Source organism: Pan troglodytes, chromosome X (assembly GCF_028858775.2).
Source record: "Pan troglodytes isolate AG18354 chromosome X, NHGRI_mPanTro3-v2.0_pri, whole genome shotgun sequence".
NCBI classification, from domain to species: Eukaryota; Metazoa; Chordata; class Mammalia; order Primates; family Hominidae; genus Pan; species Pan troglodytes.
The window spans coordinates 54,240,846-54,258,650 of NC_072421.2; the positions used below are offsets into that span (position 1 = coordinate 54,240,846).

At 44.5% G+C, this 17,805-nt stretch overlaps 1 protein-coding gene across 9 annotated transcripts in view; it reads right to left on the bottom strand.

The window, feature by feature from the left end:
• WNK3 (WNK lysine deficient protein kinase 3) overlaps positions 1-17,805 on the bottom strand; it is a 162,610-nt gene that overhangs the window by 8,506 nt on the left and 136,299 nt on the right. For 6 of the 9 annotated variants that reach the window (XM_024353376.3, XM_024353380.3, XM_024353381.3 and 3 more), the window contains exon 22: positions 16,804-16,833. The exons of 2 other annotated variants lie outside the window; for them this stretch is intronic. In XM_024353376.3, the coding sequence (XP_024209144.1) occupies positions 16,804-16,833 (30 nt within the window). Of the gene's footprint in view, positions 1-15,925; positions 16,248-16,803; positions 16,834-17,805 lie in introns of those variants that run through there. One more of the 9 variants, XM_024353384.3, reaches the window with a different exon arrangement.

Here is a 17,805-nt window from a genome sequence, read left to right on the forward strand (position 1 = left end):
CACACTAAGTCTTTACATGATAATTGAGTACTATTACTCATGCTTATGATATCATTCTTATAGAAAATATTCATAGAGTTCCAATTCCTCTGACTGAATTATAAGCCAAAAACTTACAGAGTGGGTCTAAAATTAATTTTAGGAAATACAGTTGTAAATTTAAGCACAATAACAGTTCCAGGGATTTAACAAGCATGTGAAGATGCCTTATACATGTGTTATGGTACTTCTTTTAATCATGAAAAAATACAAAAAAAATTGCAAGAGGTAATGCAAGAAGCTTCCATATTAATACTTTTTGAAACTTATAACAGGCCTGTGATATAAACAAGTATCATTCTGTTTTATAGACAGTGAAACTGGGACCCAGAAGATTAACAACTGGCGTCATATGCTGGGGCTAGAATCCAGATATCCTGACTGTCAGTTCAGTGGGCTTTCCGTTGTACTCCATCATAAATGCCAACTGCTGAGGTGGGCAGATCACCTGAGGTCAGGAGTTCGAGACCTGCCTGGCCAACGTGATGAAACCCCGTCTCTACTAAAAATACAAAAATTAGCCAGGCGTGGGGGTGTGCGCCTGTAATCCCAGCTACTCGGAAGGTTGAGGCAAGAGAATCGCTTGAACCCGGGAGGCGGAGGTTGCAGTGTACCGAGATCACGCCATTGTACTCCAGCCTGGGCAACAGAGCAAGACTCTGTCTCAAAGAATAATAATAATACAATAAAATAAATGCCAACTGATATAATAAAGTAGGAAATGGAAGAAGATATTACTTAATAAAGGGAAACATGACAATCTCAATGATTGCATATGCATAGTCTGTGATTTTCTATGAACCCTGTGCTACTGAAAATTTAGATTCAAAGGTGATTAAATATTTTTGTTTGTTTTTGAGACAGAGTCTCGCGTTGTCACCCAAGCTGGAGTGCAGTGGCGCGATCTTGGCTCACTACAACCTCTGCCTCCTGGGTTCCAGCGATTCTCACACCTCAGCCTCCCGAGTAGCTGGAATCAAGGCGCACACCACCACGCCCGGCTAATTTTTGTATTTTTGGTAGAGATGGGGTTTCACCATGTTGCCAGGCTGGTCTCAAACTTCTGACCTCAAGTGATCTGCCTGCCTCAGCCTCCCAAAGTGCTGAGATTACAGGTGTGAGCCACCGCACCCAGCCTTAAATATCAAAGGGAAACACAGTAGTGTTGTATAAGAAGAGTTTAATGAATTAATCAGACCATTCACATATACAAGAGTTTTAAAACAACATTTACCAATTTGGGGCAACCATGATATATCAAAATGACATACTAACTTGTTGGAATCCCAATTTTTCTAAGACATAAAATCCTGAGACACAAAAGTCAGTCTATAATAAAAGCATCATTTCTTCTTGTTATCCCTTTGCACATTCAACTAATTCTCTGCTTATTCCAGCGAGGGAGCAAAGAGCACAACAAAGTTGGGGAAGGCTTTGGAGCCTAAGCTTTTATAGACTGTGTTCTCAACCTAGAAGAATGTCAGCAGGTAGAATTAAAAAGAGAAGATAGCCAGAAACAGGAACGTATCAATGCCCACAGTTTTGCCTATCCGTCTTCTCTTAGAAATATTTTTGTGCCCAATCCCTTCAGCTTCTAAAGCATTTGTTGCAGAGAGGTTAGGTCTAAATGTCATTAATTTAAGAACATTTCTGGGGCTGGCACAGTGGCTCACACCTGTAATCCAATCATTCTGGGAGGCCAAGGTAGGTGGATCACCCGAGGTCAGGAGTTTGAGAGCAGCTTGGCCAACATGGTGAAACCCCGTCTCTACCAAAAATACAAAATTAGCTGGCCATGGTAGTGGGTGCCTGTAATCCCAGCTACTCAGGAGGCTGAGGCAGGAGAATTGCTTGAACCTGGGTGGTGGAGGCTGCAGTGAGCCGAGATCACGCTACTGCACTCCAGCCTGGGAGACAGAGTGAGATTCCACACACACACACACACACAAAACAAAACCAACCAACCAACCAACCAACCAACCAAACAAACAAACAACAAAAAAAAGAACATTTCTGGGTGGGAGGGAGAAAAAGAAGAGAAATGAAAAAAGAACATTTCTCCACTAAGGGAAGTAAAATGTTAGGACTCTTCTTGTGTATAACTCTGGTCTAACAAGTTATCTTAAATACTCAATTGGCAGTAAATTAAGGCTGCTGAACTAGTGGCACAATAGCCAACAAGTGGAGGAAAAAATAATTAACAAACTGAAGCAAGTATTTAAATGAAACAGGGACTAGGGCAACAACCACTGCACTCCAGCCTGGGCGACAAAGCAAGACCGTGTCTCTTAAGCAGGCAACAGAAAGAACAACTACACACACACATACACACACAAACACACACAAAGTTATGAAGAACAATGTGCCATATGAAAAGGAAAAAAATGCTATTTGAATGTTATTCAGTATCTATGCTTTACATAAAGCAGGATCATTTATTTACTGATTTCATTTAAAAGTTATTCATATCATAATATAAAAGACCACTTAATTCAAAGCTCACAAGCCAGAAAATACCCAATCAATGCACATTAAAATAAGTACTATGCAAACGTGGTTTATGATAGGTAGTAATAACATATTAACTTCAAATGTGCTCTTTAATATTCATTTCTTATTGATGAAATGAATAAAACCAGAGTTCAGTCCTTGATGTTCTTTTTTGTTCTTTCCTCCAAGGTGATGCTTATATTCAGACAGTTTCAGTGATCACTCCACTGCATTATTTCTATCTCTTATCCTATACCTTGATTCCTCTCTTCAATCACAATCTCACAACCAATTCCCAAATGTATTTTTCTACTTGGATGTTAATAAATTATTCAATTCAGGCCAGGCATGGTGATTCCCATCTGTAATCCTAGTACTTTAGGAGGCTGACACAGGAGGATTGCTTGAGGCCAGGAGTTCAAGACCAGCCTGGGCAACATAGGAGGATCTCGTCTCAAAAAAAATTTGCTGGGCATGGTGGCACACACCAGTAGTCCCAGCTACTTGGGAGGTTAAGGTGGAAGGCTTGATTGAGCCCAGGAGTGCAGGGTTATGGTGAACTATGATCACGCTACTGCATTCCTACCTGGGTGACAGTGAGACCCTGTCTCTAAAAAAATTAAATTAAAAAATAAATAATTCAAGTCAATATACCTGGGGTCAAACCTATCACAATCCTGGCATGACGATTTGCTTAAATGTCATACTTCTGTTTAAGATACTGCATTTTTTTCCAAACCACTCAAACTCAGATCCTTTGGATCTCCCCACCAATACACAAATCTCCAGTCCATCACTACGTCATGAAATTCCTCCTATACAATGTCTCTTGTCCACTTTCATTTCTACCATTCTATAAGCTCTTAATTATCTCATGCATAGACTACTATGATTGCAGTGATCTAAATGGACTCACTCCTTGGCTCTAGCCAATATATTCTTCAAACTACCACCAGATTAATATGAGTGAAGGCTGGGCACGGTGGCTCATGCCTGTAATCCCAGCACTTTGGGAGGCCGAGGTGGGTGGATCACATGAGGTCAGAAGTTCGACACCAGCCTGACCAACATGGTTAAACCCTCTCTCTATTAAAAATACAAAAATTAGCCGGGCATGGTGGTGCACACCTGTAATCCCAGCTAATTGGAGGCTGAGGCAGGAGAATCGCTTGAACCTGGGAGGCGGAGATTGCAGTGAGCCAAGATCGTGCCACTGCACTCCAGCCTGGGCAACAGAGCAAGACCGTGTCTCAGAAAGAATAAATAAGTAAAAAATAATATGAGTGAAATGCTGTTTTCAGATAAAATGCTGCTTAAAAAAAAAAAAGCTTCAACAGTTCTTTACTGCTAACAGCATGAGGGTTCCCACTTGTTTAGGTGGCAAAGACCTGGGAAATCATGGTTGTCCTTGCAGAACAAGTACATTATTTTATTTATTATCCTTAAACTAACATGTATCACTTATTAAGCTTAAATATATAATTGTTTTAGATCAGATTCATTATCTTACACTAAACACTAACAGAAACATGCTGTGGCAGCTGCCAAATTTTTTTAAGTACAGAAGGAAAACTTTCTACTATAAATCCTCCATTTCACCCAACTATTTGAAAGTTATATGTCTTTCTTGCAAATCTTGCATTTTTACCGTTTGCATGCCTTAATATCATGAAATTCTATCTATTGACAATACTCTTTCCACTTCCCTTAATTTCAATTCTGCCCATTTATCTTTTTTTTTTTTTTTTTTGAGATGGAGTTTTGCTCTTGTTGCCCAGCCTGGAGTGTAATGGCATGATCTCGGCTCACTGCAACCTCCGCTTCCCAGATTCAGGCAATTCTCCTGCCTCAGCCTCCCGAGTAGCTGGGATTATAGGTGTGCACCACCACACCCGGCTATCCTTTGCATTTTTAGTAGAGATGGGGGTATCACCATGTTGGTCAGGCTGGTCTCGAACTCCTGACCTCAGGTGATCCACCCGCCCCAGCCTCCCAAAGTGCTGGGATTACAGGCGTGAGCCACTGCATACCTGGCCAGCCCATTTATCCTTTGAGACCAACTCAAATCCTATCTTCTGCATGAAGCATTCTCAGACCACTATCATCATTCATTCCCCTCAACCCACTACAGGTACAATTTATGGTTTTGGGAAGCAATGCAGTATAATAGTTAAAAGCCAAGGCTTTGAAGTCAGACAGATTTGGATTCTCTCACCTATTAACTGAGATCCAAAAGAAGTTACTTAACCTCACTAACCTCAGTCTCTTCACCTAAAAAAGACAAACATTAATATTTATCTAGCTTACAGAGATGTTCTGAGGATTAAGATAATATATATAATATATACTATATATGTTTTTTTGAGACGGAATCTTGCTCTGTCGCCCAGGCTGCAGTGCAGTGGCGCGATCTCGGCTCACTGCAAGCTCCGCCTCCTGGGTTCATGCCATTCTCCTGCCTCAGCCTCCCAAGTAGCTGGGACTACAGGTGCCCGCCACCACGCCCAGCTAAGTTTTTGTATCTTTAGTAGAGACGGGGTTTCACTGTGTTAGCCAGGATGGTCTCGATCTCCTGACCTCGTGATCCACCCGCCTCGGCCTCCCAAAGTGCTAGGATTACAGGCGTGAGCCACTGCGCCCGGCCCAATATATACCTTTTTAGACAGGGTCTGGCTCTGTCACACTCCTGGACTCAAGCAATCCTCCCACCTCAGCCTCCTGAGTAGCTGTGATTACAGGTGTGTGCCACCATGCCCAACTAATTTTTGTATGTTTTGTAGAGATGGGGTTTCGACATATTGCCCAGGCTGGTCTCAAACTCCTGAGCTCAAGTGTTCTGCCTGCCTTGGCCTCCCAAAGTGCTGGGAGTACAGGCATGAGCCACACGCCCAGCCTAACACATGCAATATTTTTATTATGTCTTGGGATCTCCCAGACCACCCACACATTCAGTGATTCAACAGGTCTCCAAGGACTCAAGATATAGTTGTATTCATAGCTAAGGTTTATTACAGTGAAAGATACACATTACGGTCAGCAAAGGGAAAAGACAGGAGTCTAGAGAAATTCATGCTCAGACTTCCATATGTTCTCTCCCTATCCTTTCTCCAGCAACAAAAAAATACAGCAACAGGTGTACACATTTCTACCCAGGAAAGCCCATTAGAGACTTAGTGACCATGGTTTTCACTGGGGGCTGGTCTCAGAGGCACGTACCAAAATTCCAGACTCTGAGGAGGAAAACATGTGTTCAGGATAAATCACATTATTTGTACCAACAAACCAGGCAAAGTGAACTATTTACCGGTTAGGGAACAGAGGGAAACCAAGTTCCCACATACCAGCCAAGGGCCAATCTTGCCAGCAGACCTGTCTAAAGATAGCAGTCTCATGTCTGTTAGGTTGGCTCTATTCTGTACAGTTTACTACAATGCTCATATTATAAGTTAACTACACACATACATTGTGGATACCATTACATTGCAATACCATAATTAGCCAGGCGTGTTGGTGCGCACCTGTAATCCCAGCTACTTGGGAGGCTGAGGCAGGAGAATCACTTGAACCTGGGAGGCAGAAGTTGCAGTGGGCCGAGACCACACCACTGCACCCCAGCCTGGGTAACAGAGTGAGACTCTGTCTAAAAAATAAATAAATAAATAAATAAACAAACATAGCAATACCATGTATCAACTCATGTTTCCAACAAAACATGTATAATTGTGGGCAGGGAAGGATATATACGTGTTAAGCAGTGCTTTTTTTTTTTTTTTTTTTTTTTTGAGATGGAGTCTTGCTCTGTCACCCAGGCTGGAGTGCAGTGGCATGATCTCGGCTCACTGCAACCTCCATCTCCTGGATTTAAGCTATTCTCCTGCCTGAGCCTCCCAAGTAGGTGGGATTACAGGTGTCTGCCACCACGTCTGGCTAGTTTTTGTATTTTTAGTAGAGACAGGGTTTTGCCATGATGGCCAGGCTGGTCTCGAACTCCTAACCTCAGGTGATCTGCTCACCTCAGCCTCCCCAAGTGTTGGGATTACAAGCATGAGCCACCGCACCTGGCCAAGCACTGCTTCCTAAAATGGGTTCCCTGGTAAAATTGTTTTGGGAGATTTTGTATATTATTTCCTTTCTTGGACATTCTCAATTCATATTAGCACATTAAAGGACCTAAGAAATTCTACAGTGGAGAGACTGGTATTTATATTATTTAATACCACATTTCGCATTTGACCATGTAACACCTATTAACTCCCTGCTGACAACTTATGAAATGCTGTGCTAAGGCCAACAAATGTGTCCACCAATCTTGGCCAAATGGGAAAAAGATGAAATGTCAGCAAGTTTTGAAAGAGCACTATTGGAGCTAGAAATATGAAATCACCTGTTCCTGTGAGAGGCAATAAGGTAACAAAACTACTGGAAGGTACATGTGGAGCATCCTGTCTTTGTGAACTTGGCCTCCATGAGTTATAAAAAGAAAAAGAAAATGAAGATAATTTAGTTCCTACTTAAGAAGACATGATCATTTTTATATTAAATCTGGTTCGAGGGCCTGACATAGTGGCTCACGCCTGTAATCCCAATGACTCTGGAGGCAGAGGTGGGAGGATTGCTTGAGGTCAGGAGTTTGAAATCAGCCTGGGCAACATAGCAAGACCCCATCTCTACAAAAAAATATTTTAAAAAAGATTAGCCAGGCACAGTGGCACACACCTATAGTCCTGGCTACTTGGGAGGCTGAGGCAGGAGGATTGCTTGAGCCCAAGAGTTTGAAGTTACAGTGAGCTATGACTGAGCCACTGTACTCTAGCCTGGGTGACAAAGCAAGACCCTGTCTCTAAAAAATAAATAGATAAATAACAAAGTCTGGCTTGGAACCCATCTAAATATTTTAATAAATAAGTTAATTTAACAGAAGTACAATAATCAGATACTCTCCTTCCTGCCTACTGAAAAAAAATAATTTCTGGCTTCCAGTATGACAGAGTGAGGACGTTAAGAAACCTCCCTCAAAAGGAATCCTAAAATTGGACAAAATTCAAAAACAATCACTTTAGTACTCCAGAATTTGTCCTAAGGAATACAACAAAATCAGAAGCATTTATTCGTGAAAACTACTGAACTTTTCAGGTAAGAACTGTGCAATCTGTGGTGTTTTTGCACAAGGCTGTTCCCATCACCCCCACCCAGCTCTGTTGCCCAGCAAAGTGGGGCATTCTGAGAAAACAGTAAGTTTGGCTGCTGTTGCTGCTACCATAAGGGATTCACTTGATTTAGAACTTTAGAAGCAGGTACTCCATTAGCCTGAGGTTAACAGGGAGATCTGAGAAGTGAGATAGCCATAGGGACTTGATAAATTCTCCACGTCAGGCTGAGCGTGGTGGCTCACACCTGTAATCCCAGCACTTTGGGAGGCCAAGGCAGGTGGATCACCTGAGGTCAGGAATTCAAGACCAGCCTGGCCAACATGGTGAAATCCTGTCTCTACTAAAAATAGAAAAATTAGCCAGGTGTGGTGATGCGTGCCTGTAATCCAAGCTACTCGGGAGACTGAGGTGGGAGGATTGCTTGAACCTGGGAGGCAGAGGTTGCAGTGAGTCAAGATCATGCCACTGCGCTCCAGCCTTGGGAACTGAGCTAGACTCTGTCTCAAAAAAAAAAAAAAATCTCCACATATCTCAGACTGACTGGATGTTCTCTAACCATAATGATTTTAAAGTACAAAAATAAGAGATAATGAGCGGTGGCACACACCTGTAATCCCAGCACTTTGGGAGGCTGAGGCGGGAGGATCACAAGGTCAGGAAATCAAGACAAGCCTGGCCAATATGGTGAAACATCGTCTCTACTAAAAATACAAAAATTAGCCGGGCGTGGTGGCGGGCGCCTGTAGCCCCAGCTACTCGGAAGGCTGATGCAAGAGAATCGCTTGAGCCCGGGAGGCGGAGGTAGCAGTGAGCCAAGATTGCGCCCCTGCACTCCAGCCTGGGTGACAGGACGAGACTCTGCCTCAAAAAAAAGGAGACAATGAGAAAAATCTCCAAACTCTTCAAAATTAAACAACACACTACCAATAATCCATGGATAAAAGAGGAAGTCTCAAGGGAAATTAGAAAACATTTAGAACTTAAAAAAAAAAAAAAGAAAATATAGGGCCGGGTGCGGTGGCTTACGCCTGTAATCCCAGCACTTTGCGAGGCTGAGGTGGGCGGATCATGAGGTCAGGAGATCGAGACCATCCTGGCTAACACAGTGAAATGCCGTCTCTACTAAAAATACAAAAAATTAGCCGAGCATGGTGGTGGGCGCCTGCAGTCCCAGCTACTCGGGAGGCTGAGGCAGGAGAATGTCGTGAAACCGGGAGGCAGAGCTTGCAGTAAATGGAGATCACGCTACTGCACTCCAGCCTGTGGGACAGAGCGAGACTCCGTCTCAAGAACAACAACAACAAAGAAAATATAATATATCAAAACCTAGGGAATACTGGAGTACAAAGAATAAACTTCAATGTATGCAAAGGTAAAAAAAAAATCATTTAGGAGGTCATGAGATCCCAGGATAGAATGTATTTGTCAAAATGCACAGAAAAGGCACAAAGAATGAACCTTAATATATGCAAGTTTAAAAAGCAATTTAGGAGGTCAGGGAATCCCAGAAGGGAATGTAGAATTTGACGAAAGCATCTAATCATATTGAAAATGTATGAAGCAACCTCATATAAGCGGGTAAAAGAACAGATGCTGAACTATATATAACTTTGGAAATGAGTGGCACCTGTAATACTGAAAGCAAAAGAAACTGTACATAAGCATTGTATTCTACTTTATAAAAGTGTTTCCCACTAGGGTTTGGGTTAAAATTCTGAAACTACGATACTTGTACACTGGAATTAAACAAGTAAATGGCTGGAGGATGGTGGGAGCCAGGTTTCTCACTTCTGGAGTGGGAGGTTACAGATAAGCAAATAGATAAGTCGATAAGGGCAGAATGATCCATGTGGTAATGGATTAGAGTTGGAGACATCAATATGAATGCAAATTTACCTTAATATAAATACAGATGATTACATACAGAAATATTCATAGGTAGGGATATGTGTGTGTATATATATGTTAGTATACACATGTATAGTTCCTTATCAGCTAAGAGGGCCTAGAAGCAATGATACCTCAAGCACTCAAATCTTGGTTTCTTTTTTGTGAAAAAGGGTCTCACTCCGTCACCCAGGATGGAGTGCAGTGGTGCAATAACAATAACTGTTCACTGAAGTCTCAACCTCCCAGGATCAAGCAATCCTCCTACCTCAGCCTCCTGCGTAGCTGGGACTACAGGTGTGCGCTACCATGACTGGCTAATTTTTTTAAAAATTTTTTTGTAGATATGGGGTGTCACTATGTTGCCAGGGGTGGTCTTGAAATCCTGGGCTCAAGTAATCCTGCTGCCTCGGCCTCCCAAATGATTTTAAAGGACAAAAATAAGAGATAATGAGCGGTGGCTCACACCTGTAATCCCAGCACTTTGGGAGGCTGAGGTGGGCGCATCACAAGGTCAGAAGATCAAGACCAGCCTGGTCAACATGGTGAAACCGAGTCTCTACTAAAAATACAAAAAATTAGCTGGGCGAAGTGGTGGGCGCCTGTAATCTCTGCTACTCGGGAGGCTGAGGCAGGAGAATCGCTTGAAACCGGGAGGTGGAGGTTGCAGTGAGCCGAGATCGCGCCACTGCACTCCAGCCAGGGCGACAGAGTGAGACTCCGTCTCAAAAAAAAAAAAAAAAAGAAACTAGGGGAAAAAAATGATCAAAATAACCACAAGGCATGTAGAAGGCAGAAAATAATAAAGAGCAGAAATCCATAAAATTTAAAATGGGAAAACAGTAGAGAAAAACATCAATAAAAGCAAATACTGGATCTTTGTAAAGATAAAATTGATAAGCTTCTATCAAGAATCACAAAGAAAAAAAGAGAAGACAAATTAAATATCAGGAATGAAAGGTGATGTCATTCCCCAGATATTAAATATAATGTTCATATTATCCGTAAACACAAAAATTCAACAGCATAGACAAAATGGAACAAGGCCCCCCCCAAAACCACAAACTACCGAAACTCACCCAACATGAAATACGTAATCTAAATAATCCTGTAACTACTATTGAAGAGTTTGATTTATTTTTGAAAAAAAAATTTTTTTTTGAGATGGAGTCTCACTCTGTCACCCAGGCTGGAGGGCAGTGGCACAATCTCAGCTCACTGCAACCTCCACGTCCTGGGTTCAAGCCCTTCTCCTGTCTCAGCCTCCCTGGTAGCTGGGATTACAGGCGTGTGCCACCGCTACCACACCTGGCTAATTTTTGTATTTTTAGTAGACACGGGGTTTTGCCATGTTGGCCAGGCTGGTCTCAAACTCCTGACCTCAAATGATCCTCCCGCCTTGGCCTCCCAAAGTGCTGGGATTACAGCTGTGAGCCACCGCGCCTGGCCAAAAGTTTGAAAAGTTAAAAACCTCCCAAAAAAGAAATCTCTGAGCCCAGATGGTTTCATTGGAAAAATTTCCCAGACATTTAAAGAAGAAATAATACTAACTCAAGACAAACTCTTCAGCAAATAGAAAAGGAAGGAGAAGATGGACTTCTAAAAATGCAGAATAAGGGCCTGGGTAAACTTTCTTGTATTCAAAAACAATAAAAATATAGGCAAAACAACTAGAACCAACCACCCCTGACAATTATCCAAAGCCATAGAATAAAACTAAAAACCTCTATGAAAGACAAACTATGGAAACTACTGGCATCTGTGACACTTTGACTTGGGGCAATTCTCATTCCCCCTTGTTCCCCAGCTCAGCGTTGTGGTAGCCAACAAACAGCAGCACTGCAGACAACGGAGCAATCATACCTCTTTTTGAGCTCCCTTAAAAACACCATCTCCAGGCTGGGCGCGGTGGCTCACGCCTGTAATCCCAGCACTTTGGGAGGCCGAGGTGGGCAGATCACGAGGTCAGGAGATCGAGACCATCCTGGTTAACACGGTGAGACCCCTGTCTCTACTAAAAATACAAAAAATTAGCCGGGCGTGGTGGCGGGCGCCTGTAGTCCCAGCTACTCAGGAGGCCGAGGCAGGAAAATGGCGTGAACCCGGGAGGCGGAGCTTGCAGTGAGCCAAGATCACGCCACTACGTGGTGGTGGGCGCCTGTAGTCCCAGCTACTTGGGAGGCTGAGGCAGGAGAATGGTGTGAACCCGAGAGGCGGAGCTTGCAGTGAGCCGAGACTGTGCCAGTGCACTGCAGCCTGGGAGACAGAGCCAGACTCCGTCTCCAAAAAAAAAAAAAAAAAAACACCATCTCCAGTGCACAGTCAATATTTTGCAGCACCCTGGAGCTCTCCCTCTCTCTCCCTCTTTGCACGGTCTCCCTCTGATGCCCAGCCGAGGCTGGACTGTACTGTCGCCATCTCGGCTCACTGCAACCTCCCTGCCTGATTCTCCTGCCTCAGCCTGCCGAGTGCCTGGGATTGCAGGCGCGCGCCGCCACGCCTGACTGGTTTTCGTATTTTTTGGTGGAGACGGGGTTTCCCTGCGTTGGCCGGGCTGGTCTCCAGCTCCTGACAGCGAGTGATCTGCCAGCCTCGGCCTCCCGAGGTGCCGGGACTGCAGACGGAGTCTCGCTCACTCAGTGCTCAATGGTGCCCAGGCTGGAGTGCAGTGACGTGATCTCGGCTCGCTACAACCTCCACCTCCCAGCCGCCTGCCTTGGTCTCCCAAAGTGCCAAGATTGCAGTCTCTGCCCGGCCACCACCCCGTCTGGGAAGTGAGGAGCGTCTCTGCCTGGCCGCCCATCGTCTGGGACGTGAGGAGCCCCTCTGCCTGGCTACCCAGTCTGGAAAGTGAGGAGCGTCTCTGCCCGGCCGCCATCCCATCTAGGAAGTGAGGAGCGCCTCTTCCCGGCTGCCATCCCATCTAGGAAGTGAGGAGCGTCTCTGCCCGGCCGCCCATCGTCTGAGATGTGGGGAGCGCCTCTGCCCCGCCGCCCCGTCTGGGATGTGAGGAGCACCTCTGCCCGGCCGCGACCCCATCTGGGAGGTGAGGAGCGTCTCTGCCCAGCCGCCCCGTCTGAGAAGTGAGGAGACCCTCCGCCTGGCAACCGCCCCATATGAGAAGCGAGGAGCCCCTCCGCCCGGCAGCCACCCCGTCTGGGAAGTGAGGAGCGTCTCTGCCCGGCAGCCACCCCATCTGGGAGGGAGGTGGGGGGTTCAGCCCCCCGCCCTGCCAGCCGCCCCGTCCGGGAGGGAGGTGGGGGGGTCAGCCCCCCGCCTGGCCAGCCGCCCCGTCCGGGAGGTGAGGGGCGCCTCTGCCCGGCCGCCCCTACTGGGAAGTGAGGAGCCCCTCTGCCCGGCCAGCCGCCCGTCCGGGAGGGAGGTGGGGGGGTCAGCCCCCCGCCCGGCCAGCCACCCCGTCCGGGAGGGAGGTGGGGGGGTCAGCCCCCCGCCCGGCCAGCCGCCCCATCCGGGAGGTGAGGGGCGCCTCTGCCCAGCCGCCCCTACTGGGAAGTGAGGAGCCCCTCTGCCCGGCCAGCCGCCCCGTCCGGGAGGGAGGTGGGGGGGTCAGCCCCCTGCCCGGCCAGCCGCCCCGTCCGGGAGGTGAGGGGCGCCTCTGCCCGGCCGCCCCTACTGGGAAGTGAGGATCCCCTCTGCCCGGCCAGCCGCCCCATCCGGGAAGGAGGTGGGGGGGTCAGCTCCCCGCCCAGCCAGCCGCCCCATCTGGGAGGGAGGTGGGGGGGTCAGCCCCCCGCCCAGCCAGCCGCCCCGTCCGGGAGGGAGGTGGGGGGGCCAGCCCCCCACCCGGCCAGCCGCCCCGTCCGGGAGGTGAGGGGCGCCTCTGCCTGACCGCCCCTACTGGGAAGTGAGGAGCCCCTCTGCCCGGCCAGCCACCCCGTCCGGGAGGGAGGTGGGGGGGTCAGCCCCCCGCCAGGCCAGCCGCCCCGTCCGGGAGGTGAGGGGCGCCTCTGCCTGGCCGCCCCTACTGGGAAGTGAGGAGCCCCTCTGCCCGGCCAGCTGCCCTGTCCGGGAAGGAGGTGGGGGGGTCAGCCCCCCGCCCGGCCAGCTGCCCCGTCCGGGAGGTGAGGGGCGCCTCTGCCTGGCCGCCCCTACTGGGAAGTGAGGAGCCCCTTTGCCCAGCCACCACCCCGTCTGGGAGGTGTACCCAACAGCTCATTGAGAACGGGACATGATGACAATGGCGGTTTTGTGGAATAGAAAGGGGAGAAAGGCGGGGAAAGGATTGAGAAATCGGATGGTTGCCATGTCTGTGTAGAAAGAGGTAGACACGGGAGACTTTTCATTTTGTTCTGTACTAAGAAAAATTCTTCTGCCTTGTGATCCTGTTGATCGGTGACCCTACCCCCAACCCTGTGCTCTCTGAAACATGTGCTGTGTCCACTCAGGGTTAAATGGATTAAGGGTGGTGCAAGATGTGCTTTGTTAAACAGATGCTTGAAGGCAGCATGCTCGTTAAGAGTCATCACCACTCCCTAATCTCAAGTACCCAGGGACACAAACACTAAGGAAGGCCAGGCCACAGGGTCCTCTGCCTAGGAAAACCAGAGACCTTTGTTCACTTGTTTATCTGCTGACCCTCCCTCCACTATTGTCCTATGACCCTGCCAAATCCCCCTCTGTGAGAAACACCCAAGAATGATCAATAAAAAAAAATAAAAAATAAATAAATAAAAAAAAAAAGAACTAAATGTAGCCGGGTGCAGCGGCTCAGGCCTGTAATCCCAGCACTTTGGGAGGCCGAAGCGGGTGGAACACCTGAGGTCAGGAGTTCAAGATCAGCCTGGCCAACATGGGGAAACCCTGTCTCTACTAAAAATATAAAAATTAGCCAGGTGTGATGGCATGCACCTGTAGTCCCAGCTACTTAGGAGGCTGAGGCAGAAGAATCGCTTGAACCTGGGAGGTGGAGGTTACAGTGAGCTGAGATTGTGCCATGGCACTCCAGCCTGGGCGACAGGGTGAGACTCTGTCTCAAAAAAAAAAAAAAGAAGAAGAAGAAGAAAAAAAAGAACTAAATGTAAGAGATTCACTATAAAACTCCTAGAAGAAAATATAGGAATAGGCCGGGCGCGGTGGCTCATGCCTGTAATCCCAGCACTTTGGGAGGCCAAAGTGGGCGGATCACCTGAGGTCAGGAGTTTGAGACCAGCCTGGCCAACATGGTGAAACCCCGTCTCTAGTAAAAATAAAAAATTAGTGGGGTGTGGTGGCACGCGCCTGTGTCCCAGCTACTCAGGAGGCTAAGGCAGGAGAATCGCTTGAACCTGGGAGGTGGAGGTTGCAGTGAGCCGAGATCACGCCACTGCACTCCAGCCTGGGCGACGGAGTGAGACTCTATCTCAAAACGAAACAAAACAAACAAACAAACAAAAGAAATTATAGGAATAAATCTTCATGACCTTAAGTTAGGCAATAGATTTTTTTTCTTTTTTCTCTTTCTTTTCAATTACTATAGAGTCAATGGTGAGCCAATGGAATTTTAGATATGACAGTAAAAGCACAAGTAACAAAAGAAAAGAAACAGATTAGATTTTAAAACCATTAAAAACTTTTTGTGCTTCAAAAGACACTATCAAGAAAGTGAAAAGATAATCTAAGAATAGGAGATGATTATTTGCAAAATTATATTCAGTAAGGCTCTAGTCCTTACTCACAACTCAACAATTTCTCTACATTCCCTCCAACACTTGCTACTGTCTTAAAAATTTTTTTTTCTTTTTTTCGCCTCATATGTCCTATGTCCTTGGGAATTGCCTTTTTAAATTTCAGCCATTTTAAGTGGGTGTAAAGTTGTATCTCATTGTGCCTTTGATTTACATTTCCTTAATAACTAATGTTACAGAACATCTTTTCATGTATTTATCAGTCATTCATATATCTTCTTTAGAAAAATGCCTATTTGAATATTTTGCCCATTTTAAAATTGGATTTTTGAATCTTTTATTGTTGAGTTGTTGAACCCTCATGTCCTGCTGTTATGACTGTAAAATGGTGCAGCTATTTTGGAAAAAAAGTCTGGTAATTCCTCAAAAGATTAAACATAGAGTTCCCATGTCATCTAGCAATTCCACTCCTACATATCTATCCAAGAGAAATGAAAACAAATGTCCACATAAAAATTTGAACACAACTGTTCATAGCAGCATTATTCGTAATAGCAAAAAAAATAGAAAACAACACAAATGTGTAATCACTGACGAATGAATAAAATGTGGCATATCCATACAATGGAGTATTATTTGGCAACAAAAAGAAATGAAGTACCAATACATGTTACAACACAGTTAAACTTTGTAAATATATGCTAAGTGAAAAAAGTCACAAAAGACCACATGATGTATGATTCCATTTACATGAACTGTCCAGAGTAGGCAAATCTTATTTTATTTTATTTATTTTATTTTATTTTTTTGAGACAGGTCTTGCTTGTTGCCCAGGCTGGAGTGTAATGGCGTGAACATGGATCACTGCAGCCTCAACCTCCTAGGCTTAAGCAATCCTCCTGTCTCAGCCTTCTGAGTAGCTGGGACTACAGGCGTGCGCCACCATGCCTGGCTAATTTTATAGAGATGGGGTCTCACTTTGTTGCCCAGGCTGGTCTCAAACTCCTGGGCTCAAGCAATCCTCCTGCCTTGGCCTCCCAAAAAAGAGCAGGCAAATCTATAGAGACAAAAAATACTTTAGTGATTGATGAGGCTGGAGGATGGGGGAAGCGGGAATAAATGGGGGGGGGCTACTACTCATAGAAAAGGGGTTCCTTTTTGAGGTGATGAAAGTGTTCTAATGGATAAACATACATTTTAATATTATACAGCAATAAAAAATGAAGTACTGATACATGTTATAAAATGTTTGACTCCCAAAAACATTATAAGTAAAAGAAGCCAGTCACGAAACCACATATTATTGTGTAACTGTATTGATACAAAATGTTTCAGCATAGGCAAATCTATAGAAACAGAAAGCAGATTTGTGGTTGCCTGGGGCCTGTGGTTGGGGGTTTGGGGTAGAGGAGCTACAATGAGGGATGACTATGAATATGTACATGTTTCTTTGTGGAATGTTGAAAATATTCCAAAATCAAATTGTGGTAATAGCTGCACAAGTCTGTAAATTGTATAAGTTAAATGAGTGAACATTATGATATGTGAAATATCTCAATAAAACTGTAATTTTTTAAAAAAATTAAAAGTAAAGAAGCAAAAGAAATACTTACTTTCCAACTCATTTATAAGGCAGCTTTTCCCTGATATCAAACCAGAAAAAGATAGTATCAAAATTTTCAAAAGATAAAACAAAAAGATGAAAACTGTAAACCAACATACTTATTGAACTTAAATTAATAAAGGGCATATACGAAAACTTACAGTTAACATTATAATTTATGGCAAAAGACAGAAGGCTTTCTCCTTGGAAGAACAAGGCAAGGATGTCCAATATAAACTTTTAGCTAGTACAATAGTAAGAAGAAATAAAAGGCATAAAGATTAAAAAGGGAGAAACAAAAAAGTCTATATTCGCAGATGACATAATTGCTCACTCAAAAAATCCCAAAGAATCTATAAGAAAACTTCTAGAACAAATATGTTTAGCAAAATCTTCAGATGTAAGGTCGATACACAAAAATTAATCATATTTCTCTATCAATGTGTGATTGGAAACCCTGTAGAAATAAAATAAATCCTTAGGTATAAATAAATCGAAACACATATAGAATCTGTAAGCTGAAAACTATAAAAAGCAGATAAAACATATCTAAGAAGACCTGGAGAAATAAACTGTACACCAAACCCCCATGACATGCAATTTGCCTATATAACAAACCTGCATATGTACCCCTGAGCCTAAAATAAAAGTTAAAAAAAAAAAAGACAAAAAAAAAGGAGAGATAGCCTACGTTTATTGATTGGAAGACTCAGCACAGTAAAAATGTCAATTCTCCCCAAAATTGATATATAGATTTAACATAATTCCAATCAAAATCACAGCAGGATTTTTTTTAGATATAGTCAAGCTGATTCTAAAATTTATATGAAAAGGAAGAGGAAGTAGAGTAGCTAAAACAGTTTTGAAAAAAAACAAAGTTTCAGGAAACATAATACCTAATTTTAACAATAATAATTTTAAAAGTTGCTATAAAACTACAATAATCAAAATAGTGTGGTATTGGTGAAAGGACAGACACATAGATTAATTGGAACAGAATAAAGAGTCCAGA